Source organism: Liolophura sinensis, unplaced genomic scaffold (assembly GCF_032854445.1).
Source record: "Liolophura sinensis isolate JHLJ2023 unplaced genomic scaffold, CUHK_Ljap_v2 scaffold_18, whole genome shotgun sequence".
NCBI classification, from domain to species: domain Eukaryota; kingdom Metazoa; phylum Mollusca; class Polyplacophora; order Chitonida; family Chitonidae; genus Liolophura; species Liolophura sinensis.
The window spans coordinates 39,420-57,498 of record NW_027017957.1 but is presented as its reverse complement, the minus strand read 5'-3'; the positions used below and the strand labels follow the sequence as shown (position 1 = coordinate 57,498).

At 38.3% G+C, this 18,079-nt stretch overlaps 1 protein-coding gene and 1 long non-coding RNA gene across 3 annotated transcripts; both read left to right on the top strand.

Annotated features, from left to right (window-relative positions):
- Positions 1-5,220: 5,220 nt before the first annotated feature.
- LOC135481315 (uncharacterized) lies at positions 5,221-17,669 on the top strand. Of its 2 annotated transcripts, XM_064761157.1 has the most exons (9): positions 5,221-5,235; positions 11,587-11,876; positions 12,520-12,657; positions 13,978-14,008; positions 14,612-14,655; positions 15,017-15,080; positions 15,470-15,528; positions 16,395-16,490; positions 16,869-17,669. In XM_064761157.1, exons 3-8 carry the CDS (start codon positions 12,636-12,638, stop codon positions 16,475-16,477), a joined length of 303 nt encoding a protein of 100 aa, XP_064617227.1. In that variant the 5' UTR covers positions 5,221-5,235; positions 11,587-11,876; positions 12,520-12,635; the 3' UTR covers positions 16,478-16,490; positions 16,869-17,669. The 2 variants fall into 2 exon arrangements, with proteins under 2 accessions (XP_064617227.1, XP_064617226.1); XM_064761156.1 differs by having other exon boundaries at positions 16,395-17,669.
- Positions 8,702-10,496, top strand: LOC135481307 (uncharacterized). Its single transcript, XR_010445988.1, has 3 exons — positions 8,702-8,734; positions 9,527-9,801; positions 10,213-10,496. It is a non-coding gene; the product is annotated as an uncharacterized LOC135481307 (long non-coding RNA).
- Positions 17,670-18,079: the final 410 nt, after the last annotated feature.

The following is an 18,079-nucleotide window of genomic DNA, read 5'->3' as shown; positions in this document are numbered from 1 at the left end:
ATCATTAACATATAACAGCTTATGTGGGTATATTGGCTGGATCAAAAACATATACTGCAAGTCGCGAACGTCCTGGGATGGGGATTAATCGACATTTAGTGCCATTCTACGCCGTATGCAACTTGCCATTGTGTCCTTTGGATGTCTTTGGAAAAACGGGTATCTTTAAAAATATTATCGCTCGTACAGGTTCATTCAAGGGGTTGAAAAACACAAGCTGCAAGTCTCAGATGCCCTGGAAAGGGGATTAATTGACGATTCTGTGTCCCATCTTTACATTTAGAGCAATTCTAGACCATCTGCTACTTGCCACGGTGTCAAAAATGCCTTCTAAAAATGGATACTAATAAAAAGATAACCGCGTATACACTCACAGCATTGTCGATTAATCTCCATCCCAGGGCATCTGCCACTTGCAGCATAAGTTTTCAGACCACAGTAAATTAATCTATATAAGTGATTATCTTTTAATGATACCCGTTTTTCCGAAGGCCTTTATGACACCGTGGCAAATAGCAGACGGTATAGAGTAGTACTAAATGTAAAGGCGGGACACCGTATTGTCAGTTAATCCCCATTCCAGGGCGTCTGCAACTTGCAGCATACGTATCCCAACCTCTTAAATGTGTCTTTAGAAGGGAGTATACGCGGTTTTCCGAAGGGATTTTGATACCTTGGCAAGTTGTAGACTTTTCGAATGGCAATATTCTGAAGATGAGTCACAGTACTGTCAATTAATCCTCATTCCTGGGCGTCTGCCACTTGCAGCATGTTTTCCCACCACTTGAATGTACCTGTATAGGCAATTTTCATTTAAATGATAGCCGTTTTTCAGAAAACATTTTTGACATCGTGGCAAGTTGCAGGCGGTCCAAAATAGCACTAAATGTAAAGATGCGACACAGTAATGTCGATTAATCCTTGTTTTAAAGCTGCTGAAACGAAGTAAATGTTTTCAGTCTTATCATTGTACCTTACGGGCTGGTTATCTTTCAATCATTGGCCATTTTCAGAGGGTATATTTGATAACAGGTGGATGCGGTGTGTATGTGAATAAAGATCGCATATAACTTAAACAGCAGGTGAATGTCGTTCCTGGAACCTTCAATTATTTGTCACACACATGTTCAATATGTATTTATTGTTCAGCAGAATGCTGTGGAATAATGTGCCAACTTCACCATGCTAGGTAAAAAGTAAAGTTGACCTAATATTCCAACACAACATTCACCTCCATATTCGCAGCTGCACGATCTGCATTCTGGCGAATATGGTGTTGAATGTTGTGTTGGAATCTTGTGCCAATTTCACCGACCTATAGACTAAAGCATTTACTAGAATTGTCACGCTGCATTACTAACAAAGCGCCTTTCATTTTGCTCTCATCTCGGAACAACTCCGGAGAGCCCCATTCGCTCATGTAACTGCGCCTTTTTCATGTCAAAATGCGGTGTTTAATCGTTTAATATCGCCCAACAATGCTGAAAGGGTGCTCTTAATCTTGAAATTACCTAATGGTAAACTATTGTCCAGTGTGTTTTAAATGGTGATGCTGACAGATCAATCATATTAACAGTCCATTCAGGAGAATTAAATTGAGTTATATTATGCAAATCTTTTTAACTGAATTCAATCCGTAATTACTGAAATCGATACCAGAAGTAGTATCATTAGAATTATTTTTTTCTCCATTTCCAGACGCTTTAAAATTTATGTTTAACTCACTTACTAGCTACTTGTAAATATTTAAATATCTGTGCTAGCTATCACATTGTCGTCACTGCTCTCTTTTTCCCTCTATGCTGTACGTCTTGATTATATTGGCAGCGTCGTAATATAACTACTATTATACTGAGTGAGTGAGTCCTTGGGGTTTAACGTCGTACTCAACAATTTTTCAGTCATATGACGACGAAGGAATCATTAGGGTACATGTACGTGTAATGTGCCTCCTTGTTGCATGACGGATTTCCACCGCTCTTTTATTTAGTGCTGCTTCAGTTACCGAAGGCAAGTAAGCCGCCTCGACCGAGCCATTATACTGATACGGGTCAACCAGTTGTTGCACTATCCCCTTCATGCTGAACGGCAAGCGAGGAACTTCCTCTGTTAAAGTCTTAGGTGTGACTCGATCAAGGATTGATCCTGGACTTACCGGTCCCGAAGAGGATGCTCTACCAACTGTGTTAACCGGGCCGGTAACTACAATCGTATTGTTAGTATGATGTTCTAATGTACATGCACTGCCGGCAATGGGAAATGTGACCAGTAGTTTACTGTAAACATGTATAAAAGGGACATGTTGCTTATATATAGACATGGGAAAATGTGACTGATGTTTACTGCGGACATGTAGAAATGTGACAGATGCCTGTTAGACGTATTGAAGAGTGGCAGATGCTTACGACAGACAACTTGCCTGGCTCTTAGGCTAACTGAGATCGCGTGCAAGGCAAATAAGCTGTCAGACCTTGGATTAGATCAAACTTCTTGAACTGGACAATTCGCCTTTATATATCTTTTCTGATTGTCATCAAACAATTTTCCAACCAAAATGTGTAATATTTCATCTTCTCAGTAATGGTAACTCGAGTGACTCTGACGAACCCGCCACATACCGTGCTAGCCGGTCAACCCACCATCTTTACCTGTGTGACCTCGGCCAGTAAACCTCAGGCATGTATAAGGTCATACATACGGAGATCTGGTAATGTCCGGGAAATAGACCCGGGTGACTGTAACCGGAACTCCAGCTCGGTGCAGACCACAACCCGGACATTTACATTTACTGCTACGGCCGAGGAGAACGGAGCTGAACTGTACTGTACAGCCAACAACAGCGTGACGGATCCTCCTGTGCAATCACAAGTCTACACACTCAATGTACAGTGTGAGTGTTCACATAAATAACAACAATCATATTATGCATATTTTGCTAGTTCTAGGAACAAATGTGTCGTACTATGTGTTAATGCGGATACATGTGTCATGAACTGGAGACAAGTTTTGTTTTCTATCCGTTTATTGCGGCCCTCGTTTAAACAATGATAGTTGAATTTTCAAATCTAAATGTACCAGTCATCTACATTTATAGTGTGTTTCTAAACGAACAGGCGTCACTTTTGTTGATATCAACTATGCATTTTGTACATAATATTTTGCATGTATTACATGTGCGTTAAGCAGGTTAGAGGTTTCACTCAACCTTTAACGACGATATGCCAAACCAACTTACTCCATATATAAACTTGTTTTCTGTAACTTAGCAGATAGTAATCTTATTAATTCAGCTAGTATCCTTGATCTCTCGGATGGATTTGTATGTACGTAACATGTTTGTATGTGTAAAATATACAGCAGTTTATATGTTTACATAGATCCTCCACAGAATGGCGTCAGCGTGTCAGGTTATGTTAACAACACAGCCGTGGAGTCTGGACAACAACTGACCTTGACCTGCCAGGTGGGAAAGGGGAATCCCCGACCAACACTCATGTGGTCCTCGGGGTGTGGTCAGACAAACACAGTCCCTGGTAACGATGGAAGCCAGCAGATCAATAGCAGTATAACCGTCGGTCCGTCCCAGAACCAGAAGACCTGTGTGTGTAAGGGGAGTCAAAACGGGACGTTGTCAAGATGGACAGGGCAGAAAAGCATAACATTTAATGTGTTGTGTAGGTTTAAGTATTTTAACCTTTTAGTTATTTGTGTATCGAGCAGTTTTATACTCCTTTAAATCTATGGCACTATGTAAAGTTCAACAAATACAGTAAACGTATGTATGTAAAATATATTTATGTATGTATGTATGTGTGAATTTATGTATGTATCTATGTATGTATGTATGTATGTATAGGCCTTATGTACATGTATGTGTGCGTGAATGCGTGTATGTATGTATGCGCGTGTGTAGGCCCTATGTACATGTATGTATCTATGTATCCTCAGTGACAACACTGAATATCCCAACAGGTATTTTTAATTTAATGATTATTGGCTTGGCACAATGACTCCATATGATTGACTATAATTGTTAATTGCCATAGATTTTTCTAGGCGATGATAAATACAAAGCTTGAGTGATTGTATTTACATGTATTTATTTATTAAGAGTAAATCGTCGTAGATTACACATCTCCTTTATAGCTGATCTCGTTTATAACTGATTCCCCTTTGACATACAACTCATATCTACGTGTATTAGAGCGTGTACATTTATACTGCTTTTGAACACGATAAGGCTTCCCATGCTGGTACATGTCTTTCTAGGACACAATTTTTTCTTAATGTGCAAACAACCTAGTTAAATTATGAACTCAGAAGAAGTAGGTTTTTCTATTATTATTTTTCTCTAAATTTTATAGGTTTTAAACTTGATCATTTCCTTTTATTCAGGAAATGTGTTTTCTTGTTAGCACGATTTCTACAATTTCAGTGTGCAAAATTGGTAGTTAGTCTTTCTGTTTTACCAAAAATGGTGTATAAATGTGTTATAAACTCGGATACCGTTCTGATTTCTCTTTCTTTCTACCAGGCAATGAATTAGGTGTGTTAGAAATTCTCCACTGTATACTGACTGTATAGGGATTAAGACTTTTTTGTTCGGCTGATTGGAAAGTTCACGCTGGAGTACAGGCAGTGAGGTCCACAATAAAATATATATGCTGTATTTGTGTTTCACAATATTTTATTACATATAAAGACATTTGGTGCGTTACAGACCGTTACAGTGATGGTATTACATTTATGTCGTATAATGCCCAAATTCCAAATAATTATATCAAGATGACTATTATACTCAAAACCTCTCATGGGAAAATGATGCATATAAGCACCATGTGGTGGGATATTTGTGTTTCTATTGACCGTAATGTATGTCATGTTTGTTTATGTTTGTAGTCGGACCTGACAGTATAGAGCTCCGGGCAGATTCCGGAGAATCGGGAAACACAGTCACAGTCACAGAAAACACCAGCGTGACATTTACATGTAACGCCAGTGAATCAAATCCTGCTGCCGTCCTCTCCTGGAAAAACAACAACAGTGATATAGCAGCAGCAGAGATATCAGAGGTCAGCTCACCGCCAGGGCACAATCACGGTTACCTGACAACACAAAGGTACAAAGTGAGAGTTGATCGATATCAGGATGGTGACGTCATCAGGTGTGAAGCTCGGAGACCCGGTAATCGAAGCAGCAAACTTGTATTCTCCAACTTTACATTGGATGTCAGGTGTAAGTCTTTCTTCATTATGGATGCAGCTTTAATATGAACATCTTTATAATTTGTTGATTGGTCATAATGTCTATGTATGTTTTTTTTTATAATTTCTGTTGTTTCAGCCGACATATTACAGCATAGTCCAAGCCGTATGTCATTAAATGAGGCTACACTAAACATTCCCCCGCTGCAAAGTACACTGAATCGGCAATGACGGAAGGTAAAACGACGAGGGATGAGACCAGGCCAAATATGTAGCAGTTTTCACTCTAAGACGACATATTTAAAATTCTTCTTATCACATAAAGACAATATTCTGATATTGTATATTCTTGACCTAGAGACAGACTCAGCACAGAAGACGTCATATTATTTTTGTTCAAATTTACCACATTATTGCGTCCAACACTCTATGGTTTAAACACTTTAATTTTTATCAAATTAGTCGATCCATAGGACTTTAACATAGGTATATTTACCAAAATAAATCACATACACCAAAAATATGAAACAAGAAAAATCAGAAAATGTACACCAGTGGAATAGTTGTTTTTGTTATTTGGTTGCATAGGACATGTGGCCTTAATCCTGGTAAGACTGCAAAAACTTGTCACAACAATTTGCGGTGGGAACGGGTTCAAGCGTGCAACAGTGGATTCTTGCTGTCTTTCATTCCCAGCTATGAATCAAAAATCAAACCCACATAATCCCTATTTAAGCTTGTAGCACTGGCCATATTGTATGTGTTACCTGACAGCCTCGAGTTCAAATATGGAAGATTTTTTTTTTCATTTTTCTTTTGCTTTTTCTCCTTTTTCTGTACCTATCATTACTGTTACCAATATAATGTATACAAACCGTACGGAGCCGAACTCTGGAACTGCTGTCCTCGACAGTTATATACTAATACTGTCCATAGCCGGTAAATGTTTTGAAAAAGAATATTGTTGCTATTTTATTTTGGATTAGTAATTCAAAAAAAATTGGTCGTGCTCATGGGAGAAGTATTACGAAAGCATGTCGATTTTACAATTCCTTAGAAATACATGTACACGTGAAGACATAACTCAAGTGTGTCCTTTTACCCAGGCCTTAACTGGCTCATTCGTTCGGAGTAGCCGATTGGCTCTGTACCGATACAGATGCAGACTTGTATCAGACTTCTCTTGATCCGCTACCGCTGTATGTGTGGAAATTTACATCACATAATTACTTTAAGGTATAAAAATACTCTTTTACAACATGAAAAGACAATTTCCAACAGATGTATGGCAAAATACAAATACGTAGACTTATGTGCATTTATTAAATGGGGAAGGGACTGTCAACACATAAAAGTGAAAAATAAATAAAATCTTTTTTGTTAAAGGAGAAGAAAACCTAAAATGATGCAAAGAGCATCAAAAGAGCGTTTGCAACTATGATCTTTAATATTTTTTTTTGATTTTTTTTTTCTAGAGAAAAGGGTATTGAAATTTTTTTTTTGAATGGTGGGTATTTGTGACCAACTTTTGGTTTTTATCGTTGTTGCATAACAATGTTCTAAACAAGGATTTAATGCTTGTCTAATAGCTTTATTTCAGCGTAAATTTGTTGTTTATATCGAAACATATGCATTTAACCTAAATTATGATAATATTTATGAGCATATTAAAAATATAAATATGATCCAAATGGAGGTTTAATACATTTGTTAGCTGAAAAGAACAAATTTTAGTGCAAAAATATTGATTAAACCTGTGTTACATCCTCCTTTATGACATTATTAAACAAAAACTATAAATACCAAAATGTGCTCCCGGATACCCACAATACAAACATTATTTTCAAGTGTTTTTTTCTCCTTAAGGAAAAATAGGAAAAACTATTGAAGACCACGTGTAGGAATAACTTGTTTTTTTTTTGATTGGTGTTTTACGCCGTACTCAAGAATATTTTACTTATACGACGGCGGCCAGCATTATGGTGGGCGGAAACCGGGCACAGTCCGGGGGAAACCCACGACCATCCGCAGGTTGTTGGCAGACCTTCCCACATACGGCCGGAGAGGAAGCCAGCATGAGCTGGACTTGAACTCACAGCGACCGCATTGGTGAGAGACTCCTGGATCATTACGCTGCGCTAGCGCGCTAACCAACTGAGCCACGGAGGCCCCTAGGAATAACTTCTCTCACTCTTTCATGACTATGGTCCAGACTCTTATGATGACACAAGGACCCCCCTCGATGATCCGTGGCCCGATTCTCGTAAAGACGCTGCCATGAGAGTAAAACTGACAATAATGAAACGATTATTCAAAGTTTAATATTGAATTTCAAAGTTTAAAAACTCGGGTTCCAGCCAGAAGAGCGCTTTCATGGTATCAGATTATTATCTTAATTTGGACTGAAAAAGGCTAAATTAAACCTGCAACATTCACTTCACGTTCAGCATGAGGAAGGTCCCTGTCTGCATTTCTTTGAGACTGAGAATATCTGGTGCAATGTGTTGAAATGTAAACTATCATTACGACGTACATCGTGTGTTTTACCTTCACTTTTACTAAACATCCGAACAAAGCATGCATTTTCATTTATCTCTATGTATCAAGAAGTTTACTCCCGAGACATGTTCAGCTTTTTGTCAGTTTTGTTGTTCATCAGTTTCTAACTCTTGATTGAAATGGACATACATGGGTTATTTCACTTACTTCTTCGAACTCAGTACGGTAGTCTTCTGTAGTGTTTTCCATATGGACTCAAATACGGGTTTTAAGACTTGTAAACAATATTAATCCATATTGTTGATTTGCTTTCTGTCGCGAAAAACAAACAACATTTTGTCTCACAAGCGATTTATCTCTTCCAGTAAAAACAAAATTTAGATCAACAACACGTATCACGAAATAGCTATATACCACATCTAGGCGTATGGACTCAATTATACTAGTATATCTCTGAATCACAATGTAATGGACGAAGTTACCCCTGAACAACTTTCCTTTTTGTCTCAGGTATGCATTTTTCATGCAAGAATTATATGACTATATCATCAGTTTAGCTGCATAACAGACAACACACTTCGACGTTAACATTTTCAGGGCGTTTATCGGATTTTAATGCGATTTTGACCAAGTGAAACAAAATGATAACACAGTTTGGGTTAAGTTACGAAATAGAAACACACTGTAGATAACTTCCTGCTTGTTTTCTCACATGTCTTTTTCTCAGTAGTGCACTGATTGATAACTGCTTATTTTTCCAGACCGGCCCATGTTTACCAGCTGTAGTACATCGTACATTTTCGTGGAAAATGTCACAGCTGAGCTGTCATGTACTACCTGGGCTAAGCCTGAGCCCATGATAAGCTGGAGTCGCGGAGGTCAGCCGAGTGACCTGAGCGTGACAAATCACAGATATACGTCTGTGGCCAGGTTCAACAAGATCAGCAGGACTGACTCCGGAGTATACACCGTGACAGCTAACAATAGTGTGGGGAGAGGAGTAGAGAGGACAGTCAATGTCACTGTGTACTGTAAGTGTTCTCTGAGACATAGTTAATCATTATGATTATCATAAATTCGACTTTCCAGTTTCCAGTTACTTGATAGTTAGAGCGACTAAGATTACAAAACTATGGTTAAGAAATAATATTTTTTAGGGATTTTGAAATGCTTGAATTTTTGAACGTGAATTGTCAAACATCTCATGGTTTAATAAACCCTACAGACGATGTCACACAGCGTGGTACATATACGTGATACGGGGTGTCTGATAAAACAAATACAGCCATGTGTATTGCATATGACTGAGTAATAAAAGACTCAGATTTGATAAAATATGCCATAGCGTCAACTAAAGATCTCGCTGTTTAGATCACGCGTTTGTGTCAGGGTTTGGCTCCAAGTACTTGAGAAATATGGGTGATTTTCGGACACAGGTTTTCTTTACACATAAATCTGAAAACCAGTCAAATATGGGAAACCATCTGGAGTAAACTCCCTTGATTACTAAAAAACAAATACAGTACTTGACCTAATACCTTGTACCAAGAAAGAATATTTTCAGGCACAAGTAAAGATCATAAAATATTATATTTGATACCGAAATTTTCAAGTTTCCAGCAGGATATAATCCTATCTGCTAAATAGTCCTTCAAAGACCAACATATCTCTCAGAACGTAAAGCAGCTGTCTTAGCCTTACACGACGTGTTAGGTGAAATGCAATAAGGTGGATAGTGTTGTACCCATGTTGTGATTGTCAATACAAACCGGGCATCTCCGCCTACGGACATTTGAAATGTTTTTCCCGTTGTATTTTCGAAGATGCTCCGAAAGTTTCTGTGGTTCTGGTATCAGGGGAAAATGTCACAGAAGGAAACCCTTTACTGTTGGAATGTCGTGCTGAAGCTGTTCCTCAAAACTACACATACTCTGCCTGGAGTCGCACCATTGGTGACCGTACCACTGGTAAATAGCAGTCCTGGCAAATCCCTGTCCATCAGCCAAGTGACGTTCAGAGATCAGGGGTGTATACCAGTGTGGAGCCAGTAACTGGTTTGGAGGCGTTCAGTGGGGACAACTGGAGGTCAAGGTTCGAGGTAACATGTTGACAGTTATTAAATATATTGTACACCAGACAAATTGCGCTTGAGATTGATTTTACATAATATTTTACATCTAGGCGATTTTTGTATTTCACATGTACATGTAGTTTCATTTGATGTTTCTACTGCTTCTAAATGGCATTTTATCGAAGCTTAAAATCAGGCATGTATTTGTTATTACATAGAGGAAGTGTTGTCTGTGAAGTTTATGTAGTAAGCGTAGAATACTTAGACACTTGTGCAAAGAGGATGAACATGTAACAGCAAATGTTTTCATAAAGAATAAAACTATAGATGGTACATTGGGGCGATTCAGTCAACACACTAATAGATTGCTGAGTACATGAAAGCTATATCTATACATCAAATCCATGCAAATTTATTCTCGACCATTTTCTTCCCCAGCCCGACCACAGTTCCCCAGACAAATCAACCAACAAGCAGCAGGCCTCGGTGAAAATATCAAACTGACGTTTAAGTTTGTGTCTTATCCAGCCTATGTGAACCTCGCGTGGTACAAACTGACCAATGCAACATCAGAAAGGCTATCAGTATCTAACACAACCGGGAGTAAATACCGAAGTCCGCGTGACGGATGCTAACCACGAGTTTCTGTTTGACAAAGCCGAAGTCCTCCTTTCTGGTCACGTGGCGGAACTAGAAATCTCTGATGTTAAACATGATGACTTCGGGCAGTACAAATTTGTTGCTGATAATGACATTGGTTCTTCTGAGTTCATCATGTCTTTTAACTTAATAGGTAATATAGTATTCTCGCTTACCGTGGGATATATGCTCATTACCCAGCCTGTATCATACATCCGATCGTTAACCCACAACGCTGACCTCCTAATATGTGAAGCAGTCTTGAATACGTCATTAAACATGGATCAAATTATTAAATAGATATGGTATATAAAATGCATGGCCAAGTTCAACGTTTATATAAACTTCCTTTATTCAGATAAGAAGTTTTGAATGGAATCAGGTCATGTCTGCACTGTAAATCAGATTGAGTGAGTGAGTGCTTGGGCTTTAACGTCGTACTTAACAATTTTTCAGTCATATGACGACGAAGGAATCCTTAGAGTGTACGTAATGTGCCTCCTTGTTGCAGGACGGATTTTCACCGCTTCTTTATCTAGTGCTCCTTCACTGAGACGCCTTACCGAAGGCAAGAAAGTCGCCCCAACCGAGCCACTATCACATACGGGTCAACCAGTCGTTGCACTATCTCTTTCATGCTGAACGAAATCAGATTGAACTTAATGTATTACGAGAATAATATACAGTGGACAGGCCCTTGTAAACCCGCTATGTGCTTGTCGTTAGGAGACAAAATAGCTTCAACTTAATTACTTGAGAATGTTATGTATACATGTAAAAATAAAATATACATGTATTTTTAATACAAGGTACAAGACACTGTTAATTCATTTTCTGTCCCAAGTGTACCATACACTCTTCCCTTATGCATGTCAGAGCTGCTATAAAATTTATTAAAGTTTTGCGTCATCTATCATAAAGTCCTCTTGTTTATTTTTAAATGTGTTCCCGAATTTGTTAAAACCCTGCTAGCTCCCCTGGTACTTCTGCCCGAGGACGATGTTTTCATATGAAACTAACTTGAAATGGAACTGCAAATTCTTGCGACAAACTTGCGATGAGCTTAAAATAATATAATTTAGTTTTAAGTATACACATGCAGCCAACACTTAATTTATATGATTAAAGATAATAGATCAGGAATATATATTTTATTCATTGCCTGTTTTCCAGATCGTCCATGTCCTCCCACTTTAACAAGCGTCCTTTGTGAAAACCATATGGCCAATGTGACGTGGATTTCGTGTTTCAATGGCGGCTCCACTCAGACTTTTAAGCTCCAGTACAAAAAGAAGGGGGTTAATTGGGTTGAATTACTCAAGGATATAACAGACCCGGGTGAAGACTTGACAGTGAGCGAGGTTGTAGGGGGTCTTGAGGAGGGGGTACAATACAGCTTCAGGTGTACGGCGTCAACAGGTGGAACAAAAGTGACACGACAGATACGAATTGTACAGTTGCAGGCAAGTCTGAGATATATGTAACATGTTATGTTTTAAGTACAATAGAACAGTTGGTATAACAGGTGAACAAGACAGATGAACAGGTATATTGTGCCGTTAAGTAATACCATAATGGCATAGACTAGCTGTACAGTCTCCGGTGAATGTGATCATTGTGTTATGGGTGTCCAGAACAGTGGAACTAGAAGACTTTGAAAGGGCAAATACGAATTACTTTGCTCTAGTCATTGGTAAATTTGAGAAAAAGAGTTCAGTTTAACAAAACTGACACGGTATGGACCAGCTTTACCATCACAAATATTTGTTAAAAATCAAGGCTTTTTTCATTTGACAGAAAATTTTTACTTGCTAAACAGGCCTTTGACGAGGGAGTTTCTGCATGTACTTAAAATGTTCAGCTATTCTGTGTGTTTACAAGTATTAAGCTCTGCAAGACCAACGTGCTGACTTATCATGGATAACAGTTAATAGTTCAAGCACTGATTCCGAGTTCTGCTAATGTGATTAATCTGTTCATGGCGTTCAGTGGTTTCTTTCCATCATAGTGCTGACAGCCGTCGTATAAGTGAAATATTTTTTTAATTACCACGCAAACGCTAATTCTACAAATACACTATAAAGTTCAACGGTAATTTATTAACAGTTTCAGCTATTGCCACAGTATCTTCACCCTCATCCCTGGTGGGAGTTATAGCTGGCGTGAGTACAACAGCCGCGCTTTTGGTAATAGCTGTGATCATCATAACAATCCTTCTGATAATGAAACGACGGAAAAAATCAGGTTAGTTTTTACATTCGTCGTCAAATTCAAGGCGTTCTTACTGACTTCTTTCTTTTGTTTTCTGTACATAAAAGAAGATCTAATGGAGTACAATGTTTTCTACAAATAGTGTTTGTGTGGAGATGGAGTGTTGATTTTTTTTCCATGTGGAGAGGGATGTGTAATCAGAACTTCATGTGTTTTCCATCTGCAGGTGGAAGTGTATGCGTTTGTGAAAATAACTGTGTGTGTGGAAGTGCATGTCTTTATTGTGAGCAGATGGAAGTGTATGCGTTTGTGAAGATAACTGTGTGCAGTGAAGTGCATGTCTTTATTGTTAGCAGATGGAAGTGTATGCGTTTGTGAAGATAAATGTGTGTGTGGAAGTGCTCGTCTTTATTGTGAGCAGATGGAAGGGTATGCGTTTGTAAAGATAACTGTGTGCGTGGAAGTGCATGTCTTTATTGTGAGAGATGGAAGTGTATGGGTTTGTGAAGATAACTGTGTGCGTGGAAGTGCATGTCTTTATTGTGAGGAGATGGAAGTGTATGCGTTTGTGAAGATAACTGTGTGCGTGGAAATGCATGTCTTTATTGTGAGCAGATGGAAGTGTATGGGTTTGTGAAGATAACTGTGTGCGTGGAAGTGCATGTCTTTATTGTGAGCAGATGGAAGTGTATGCGTTTGTGAAGATAACTCTGTGCGTGGAAATGCATGTCTTTATTGTGAGGAGATGGAAGTGTATGCGTTTGTGAAGATAACTGTGTGCGTGGAAATGCATGTCTTTATTGTGAGGAGATGGAAGTGTATGCGTTTGTGAAGATAACTGTGTGCGTGGAAATGCATGTCTTTATTGTGAGGAGATGGAAGTGTATGCGTTTGTGAAGATAACTGTGTGCGTGGAAATGCATGTCTTTATTGTGAGCAGATGGAAGTGTACGCGTTTGTGAAGATAACTGTGTGCGTGGAAATTCATGTCTTTATTGTGAGCAGGTGGAAGTGTATGCGTTTGTGCAGATGAATGTCTACGTGGAAGTGCATGTCTTTATTGTTAGCAGAAGGAAATGTATGCGTTTGTGCAAATAAATGTGTACGTGGAAGTTCATGCCTTTTATTCGACCAGGTGGATGTTCATGCGTTTGTGCAGATGGATGTGTTAAGATAGACATTCAAGACATTTCATTCTAGTTCACACAAAAATTGTATGAACAATTGATGCTATCCTTGATCAGAGCAGTATGTAATCTTTTTTTTTTAGTAGAAAGATTCCCATCTATAACTTAAATACGTTTAGTCTACTCTGCCTTTATAATGTTTATGATTAATCCGACTCTTTTCCAGGCACAGACACAACACAGTCCCAAGGTCAAAGGTAGGTTGTATCACAAAACATGACGTGTAGCGATGTAAGCAGAACAAAACACGGTCAAAAGAAACCTACAATAAAGCGTAATGGTGCCATAAGATAATGTTTTTGCTTTTTTAAAAGGAAAATTGCATTTTTGTTTGTAGTCTGAAGGTAGAGAATAACAGCTGAAATACTCTATTAGACCATCCATTGGCTTTAAAGCCGGAAGATACAATTAAGTGTTCCATCTCCAGGAAGAAGACGGTCCGATTTCCTCCACCTGTAGTAAATGACGGACATCGTATATGTGAAATATTCTTGAACAGTGTGACAAACACTAACCCAAAAAAATAATAAGCAAAATAATACTTGTATGACATCATTGTATTAATAACGCTTGTATTATAACAAAGATATGTCTTTCTTGCTTAGTAAAATATTTTTTCACATTCATTTAGTGAGTTGCAGGCCAGAATTATATTGCATATATTAAACCAACATTCCATAAGACACCAATATTTTAGTACAGCTTTACCTTGTTTTATTGACCACCTACATGTAGTAATTATAGAATCTATTCTTAGAAGAACTTTCAGTTAATTACTTTGGTATGTGATGTCTTTTCAGAACACTGCCCAATCACCAGGAAATGACAGAGGTTCACACCAATGGTAAGATTACAAACATAGCTATAATTCTGATTTTTTTTGTATATGTTTAAAAATATCACGTTTTCAACGTGCATTTTTGATATACCATAGCGGGAGCCCGTTGTATCTGTCGATGCCGTCATTTTTACATTTTACCCATATTTCAGCTTTGGGAGAATGGCAACAAACATGACATTCTTCATTGAAAGTCAGCAAGCCATATAGTAAATAGACTATCCTCATTTTATGAATCAAAACACAGGAGACACAAAAAACTGTTGGTATTGAAGTCTTGCACAACAATCGCTTTATGATGTAACGACTGCGGCAAATGTGTATTACCGTCCTTATTTGGCACATATCCCATTGGTTTATATTTCAGCGCGTGTCTATCAAACCTTAAACCTGTCATCATCTTCCCCAGAGATTCCCATCTACGTCAATTCGTGAGTAACCTCATTTCAACAAACAACAGCAAAGACATGTTAATGGGATGTATTTTAGTCAGAAAATTGGTAATAATCAAAACCGTACACTTTCCTATTATTACTCATTTTTGTTTCCTTGTGACATACCAGGCTTTTCGTCTTCACATGTGTGGAGCTCAACACGTGTAATTATAACCATGGAAACCATTCACACATTGGTTACTCGAACCATGGAAAAAATTCACACATGGGTTACGTGGACCATGGAAAAAATTCACACATGGGTTACGTAGACCGAGCAGAAAGCGTGCTACAGTTTAATTATTTTTACTGTGAATTGAATTTCAATTTGATTTTACTACCCGTAAATGACGTTAACATTCTATGTGCCAATGTTACTTTTCCAGTGTTCCGAGTACCGAGTATGAGAATACTTTCACACTGACAACGGAAAATGACTCCACAGGTATTAGACATTTGGTGATAAAATGTGATTGTTACACATGGCTAAAGCAAATTAAATTATTCTTAAACAATTAGCAAATAGCTATTGCTACCAATGGTTAGGGGATCTATTTATTCGAAAATGGACAGAAAATATCATCACTTCCCTACAGGACGCTTTTACCAGGAAATCATGGTCAAACTGGAGTTGGAAAAATACTGTTACGTCTTACCTGAACAACTCTCACTTTCTTTACTGCGCTTTCGAACGTCAAACCTATCACTACCTGTGAAAGTTGTCAAATAGAAGTAGGCTTTTATCAACAAATTAGTGATAAGTGCCAAAACTGTGTAGATGAAAATGATGGAAAGCATTATATTTTTGAACTGCTTAAGTGACAAAAGGAACGAAAAAGTCTGGCAACAAATGATCACCCAGGTTAAATAGCTTGTCCGTAAATAAAAACAATGAGGTTATGAGAAGGCTGGCACAATATGCTAATCACGTCTTGTCTAGTTTTTAAGTTTGTCTTCTTCTTGTGTTGTTGAATCGTATTTGATCTCCTTTTCGCCAACTTTTGTATCCCCACTATGTAATTATCTCAATACCCAGGTAAGGGCCTGAGAGAAATAACGAAAACTGAAAAAGTGAAAAGTTGGCAAATCTGGATAAGTTCGTGAAATGTCTACGTTAGCTGAAACTACGTTATTTGGTACTATAAGATGCTCCAAATAATGTGACACTGATAGCGTCTTGGGGAAATTTGATAAGTTTAGCTTGTTGACTATACTTGAGCGTATTGAGAAAATGTCTTAATTTGGTTCTGGGTTGGCTATGGTACTAGTTTTGGACATTAGAGCTGACCACTTCATTGCTCCTATTCGCAGACCCAGCCTATGAGAGACTGCAGACGAATCCAGCACCCATAGTTGACACCAATCGTCTGTATGAAAACACCAGATTGACCTAAAAGCCCTGCATCAGTGAGTGTCGGGATCAAACCAAGCACTGTTGGTTTGCAATCAAGTCATTGTATTTCAAACAGCGAAAGATGCATATATATTCGGATCATACACGATGCTAATCCCATGTAACATCACACGCTGCGAGTTATTTGTAACATTACATGTTATTTGTTACAGTTGAAGTGTTAGTTTTGAGGAGCTGTCTCTTTTCAAATTCTCAAAACCCCTTTTTCCGGTATCTATATATTAATTTAATTTTTAATATGGAATAAAGCATGTGTATTTTACAAATAGAAAAAAACTTGTATAGTATATTAGAGGGTATGAAGTTAACACAAAAGAGATTTGTTTCTAATTTATGTGAAATGTGTGCAGAGACTGATGTACTTTTTATAGCTCAGTGTGGCGGGCAGAAGTAAAATCCATGTGGCGGGGAGAAGTAAAATCCGTGTGGCGGGGAGAAGTAAAATCCGTGTGGCGGGGAGAAGTTAAATCCGTGTGGCGGGGAGAAGTTAAATCCGTGTGGCGGGGAGAAATAAAATCCATGTGGCGGGGAGAAGTAAAATCCATGTGGCGGGGAGAAGTAAAATCCGACGTGCTATTTGTGAGATATTTTTCAGGCTGTTGTGTAAAAAAGAAGAACGTGTCTTGATCTTTGTATCAAGCTGACGTAAATGATATTTATGTCTTTGAATCAAGAACACTGCGTTACATACACAGTAGGGGAAGAGAGGTAGTCTTCAGCGATTACACTGCTGCGCAAACGTTCACAACAGCATCATTGACCGCTTATTGCCATCTAGGCCTGCTTCAACATTGAAAACCGGAAAATCCAAAAATTCCCTGTGCAAAGATACAATACATTACAATACAACGGCAATGAGTACGTTTCACAGTCAAGTCAAGGAAGACAAGTATATTTATAGAAAAATTTCTAATAAAATCGTGGCGCGACGTTTAAAATGCAATCTTTGTCATGTCATTCAACAATGACTACGCGTTACACCATGTTGAGCTGAAATGCCCTTATTTTGTATATGACTCCGGAAGACAATAAATGCTGTGGTCTTTGTACAGTGTTTAGAAATTAATTTTTTAGAATGTGGAAAGAACACGACCATGTACGATTTTACTCTGGTATGGGGCTGCAGTTTAACAGCGATTGTGGCGCCCGTGGGCATTCAAACAGTTAAGATTTAATGAGTTCCTTCACTCTTGAGGCTTCTAGTTTCCTTTCCCTTTTTTTGAGCCAGTGGGGTGGAGGTTCAGATTCAAATATAACCAGTACCCACTAAGGCATTTGAGCATGTATCAAATTATGTGCGCACAAAAATGGTAAAAATGAGGCGTATGTTGATAGAATTGTAAAGTCGATCTGCATGCCATACTGTTAAAGGACAATTGATCTTCAACAAACTTTATACTCCGCAAACGACCTGATCGAACGCATATTGTTAACAAGGTCTCACTAACTGTGAAAACGGGAATTCAGAAATTCCGTGTCAAAGACCAGGATTAAACCCGTTCAGTGTGTGTCCCAATGCTTAAAGGAACGCTCGACCACGGCCCGCCCTCAATAATTATCAGTTGTTTGCTTATCTGATAGT

Coding starts and splice junctions, on each gene's coding strand:
- LOC135481315 (XM_064761157.1), top strand. CDS start 12,636: ATGAAACGACGGAAAAAATCAG. Junction 12,658..13,977: donor GAAACGACGGAAAAAATCAG/GTTAGTTTTTAC, acceptor ACTCTTTTCCAG/GCACAGACACAACACAGTCC. Junction 15,081..15,469: donor ATTCCCATCTACGTCAATTC/GTGAGTAACCTC, acceptor TTACTTTTCCAG/TGTTCCGAGTACCGAGTATG.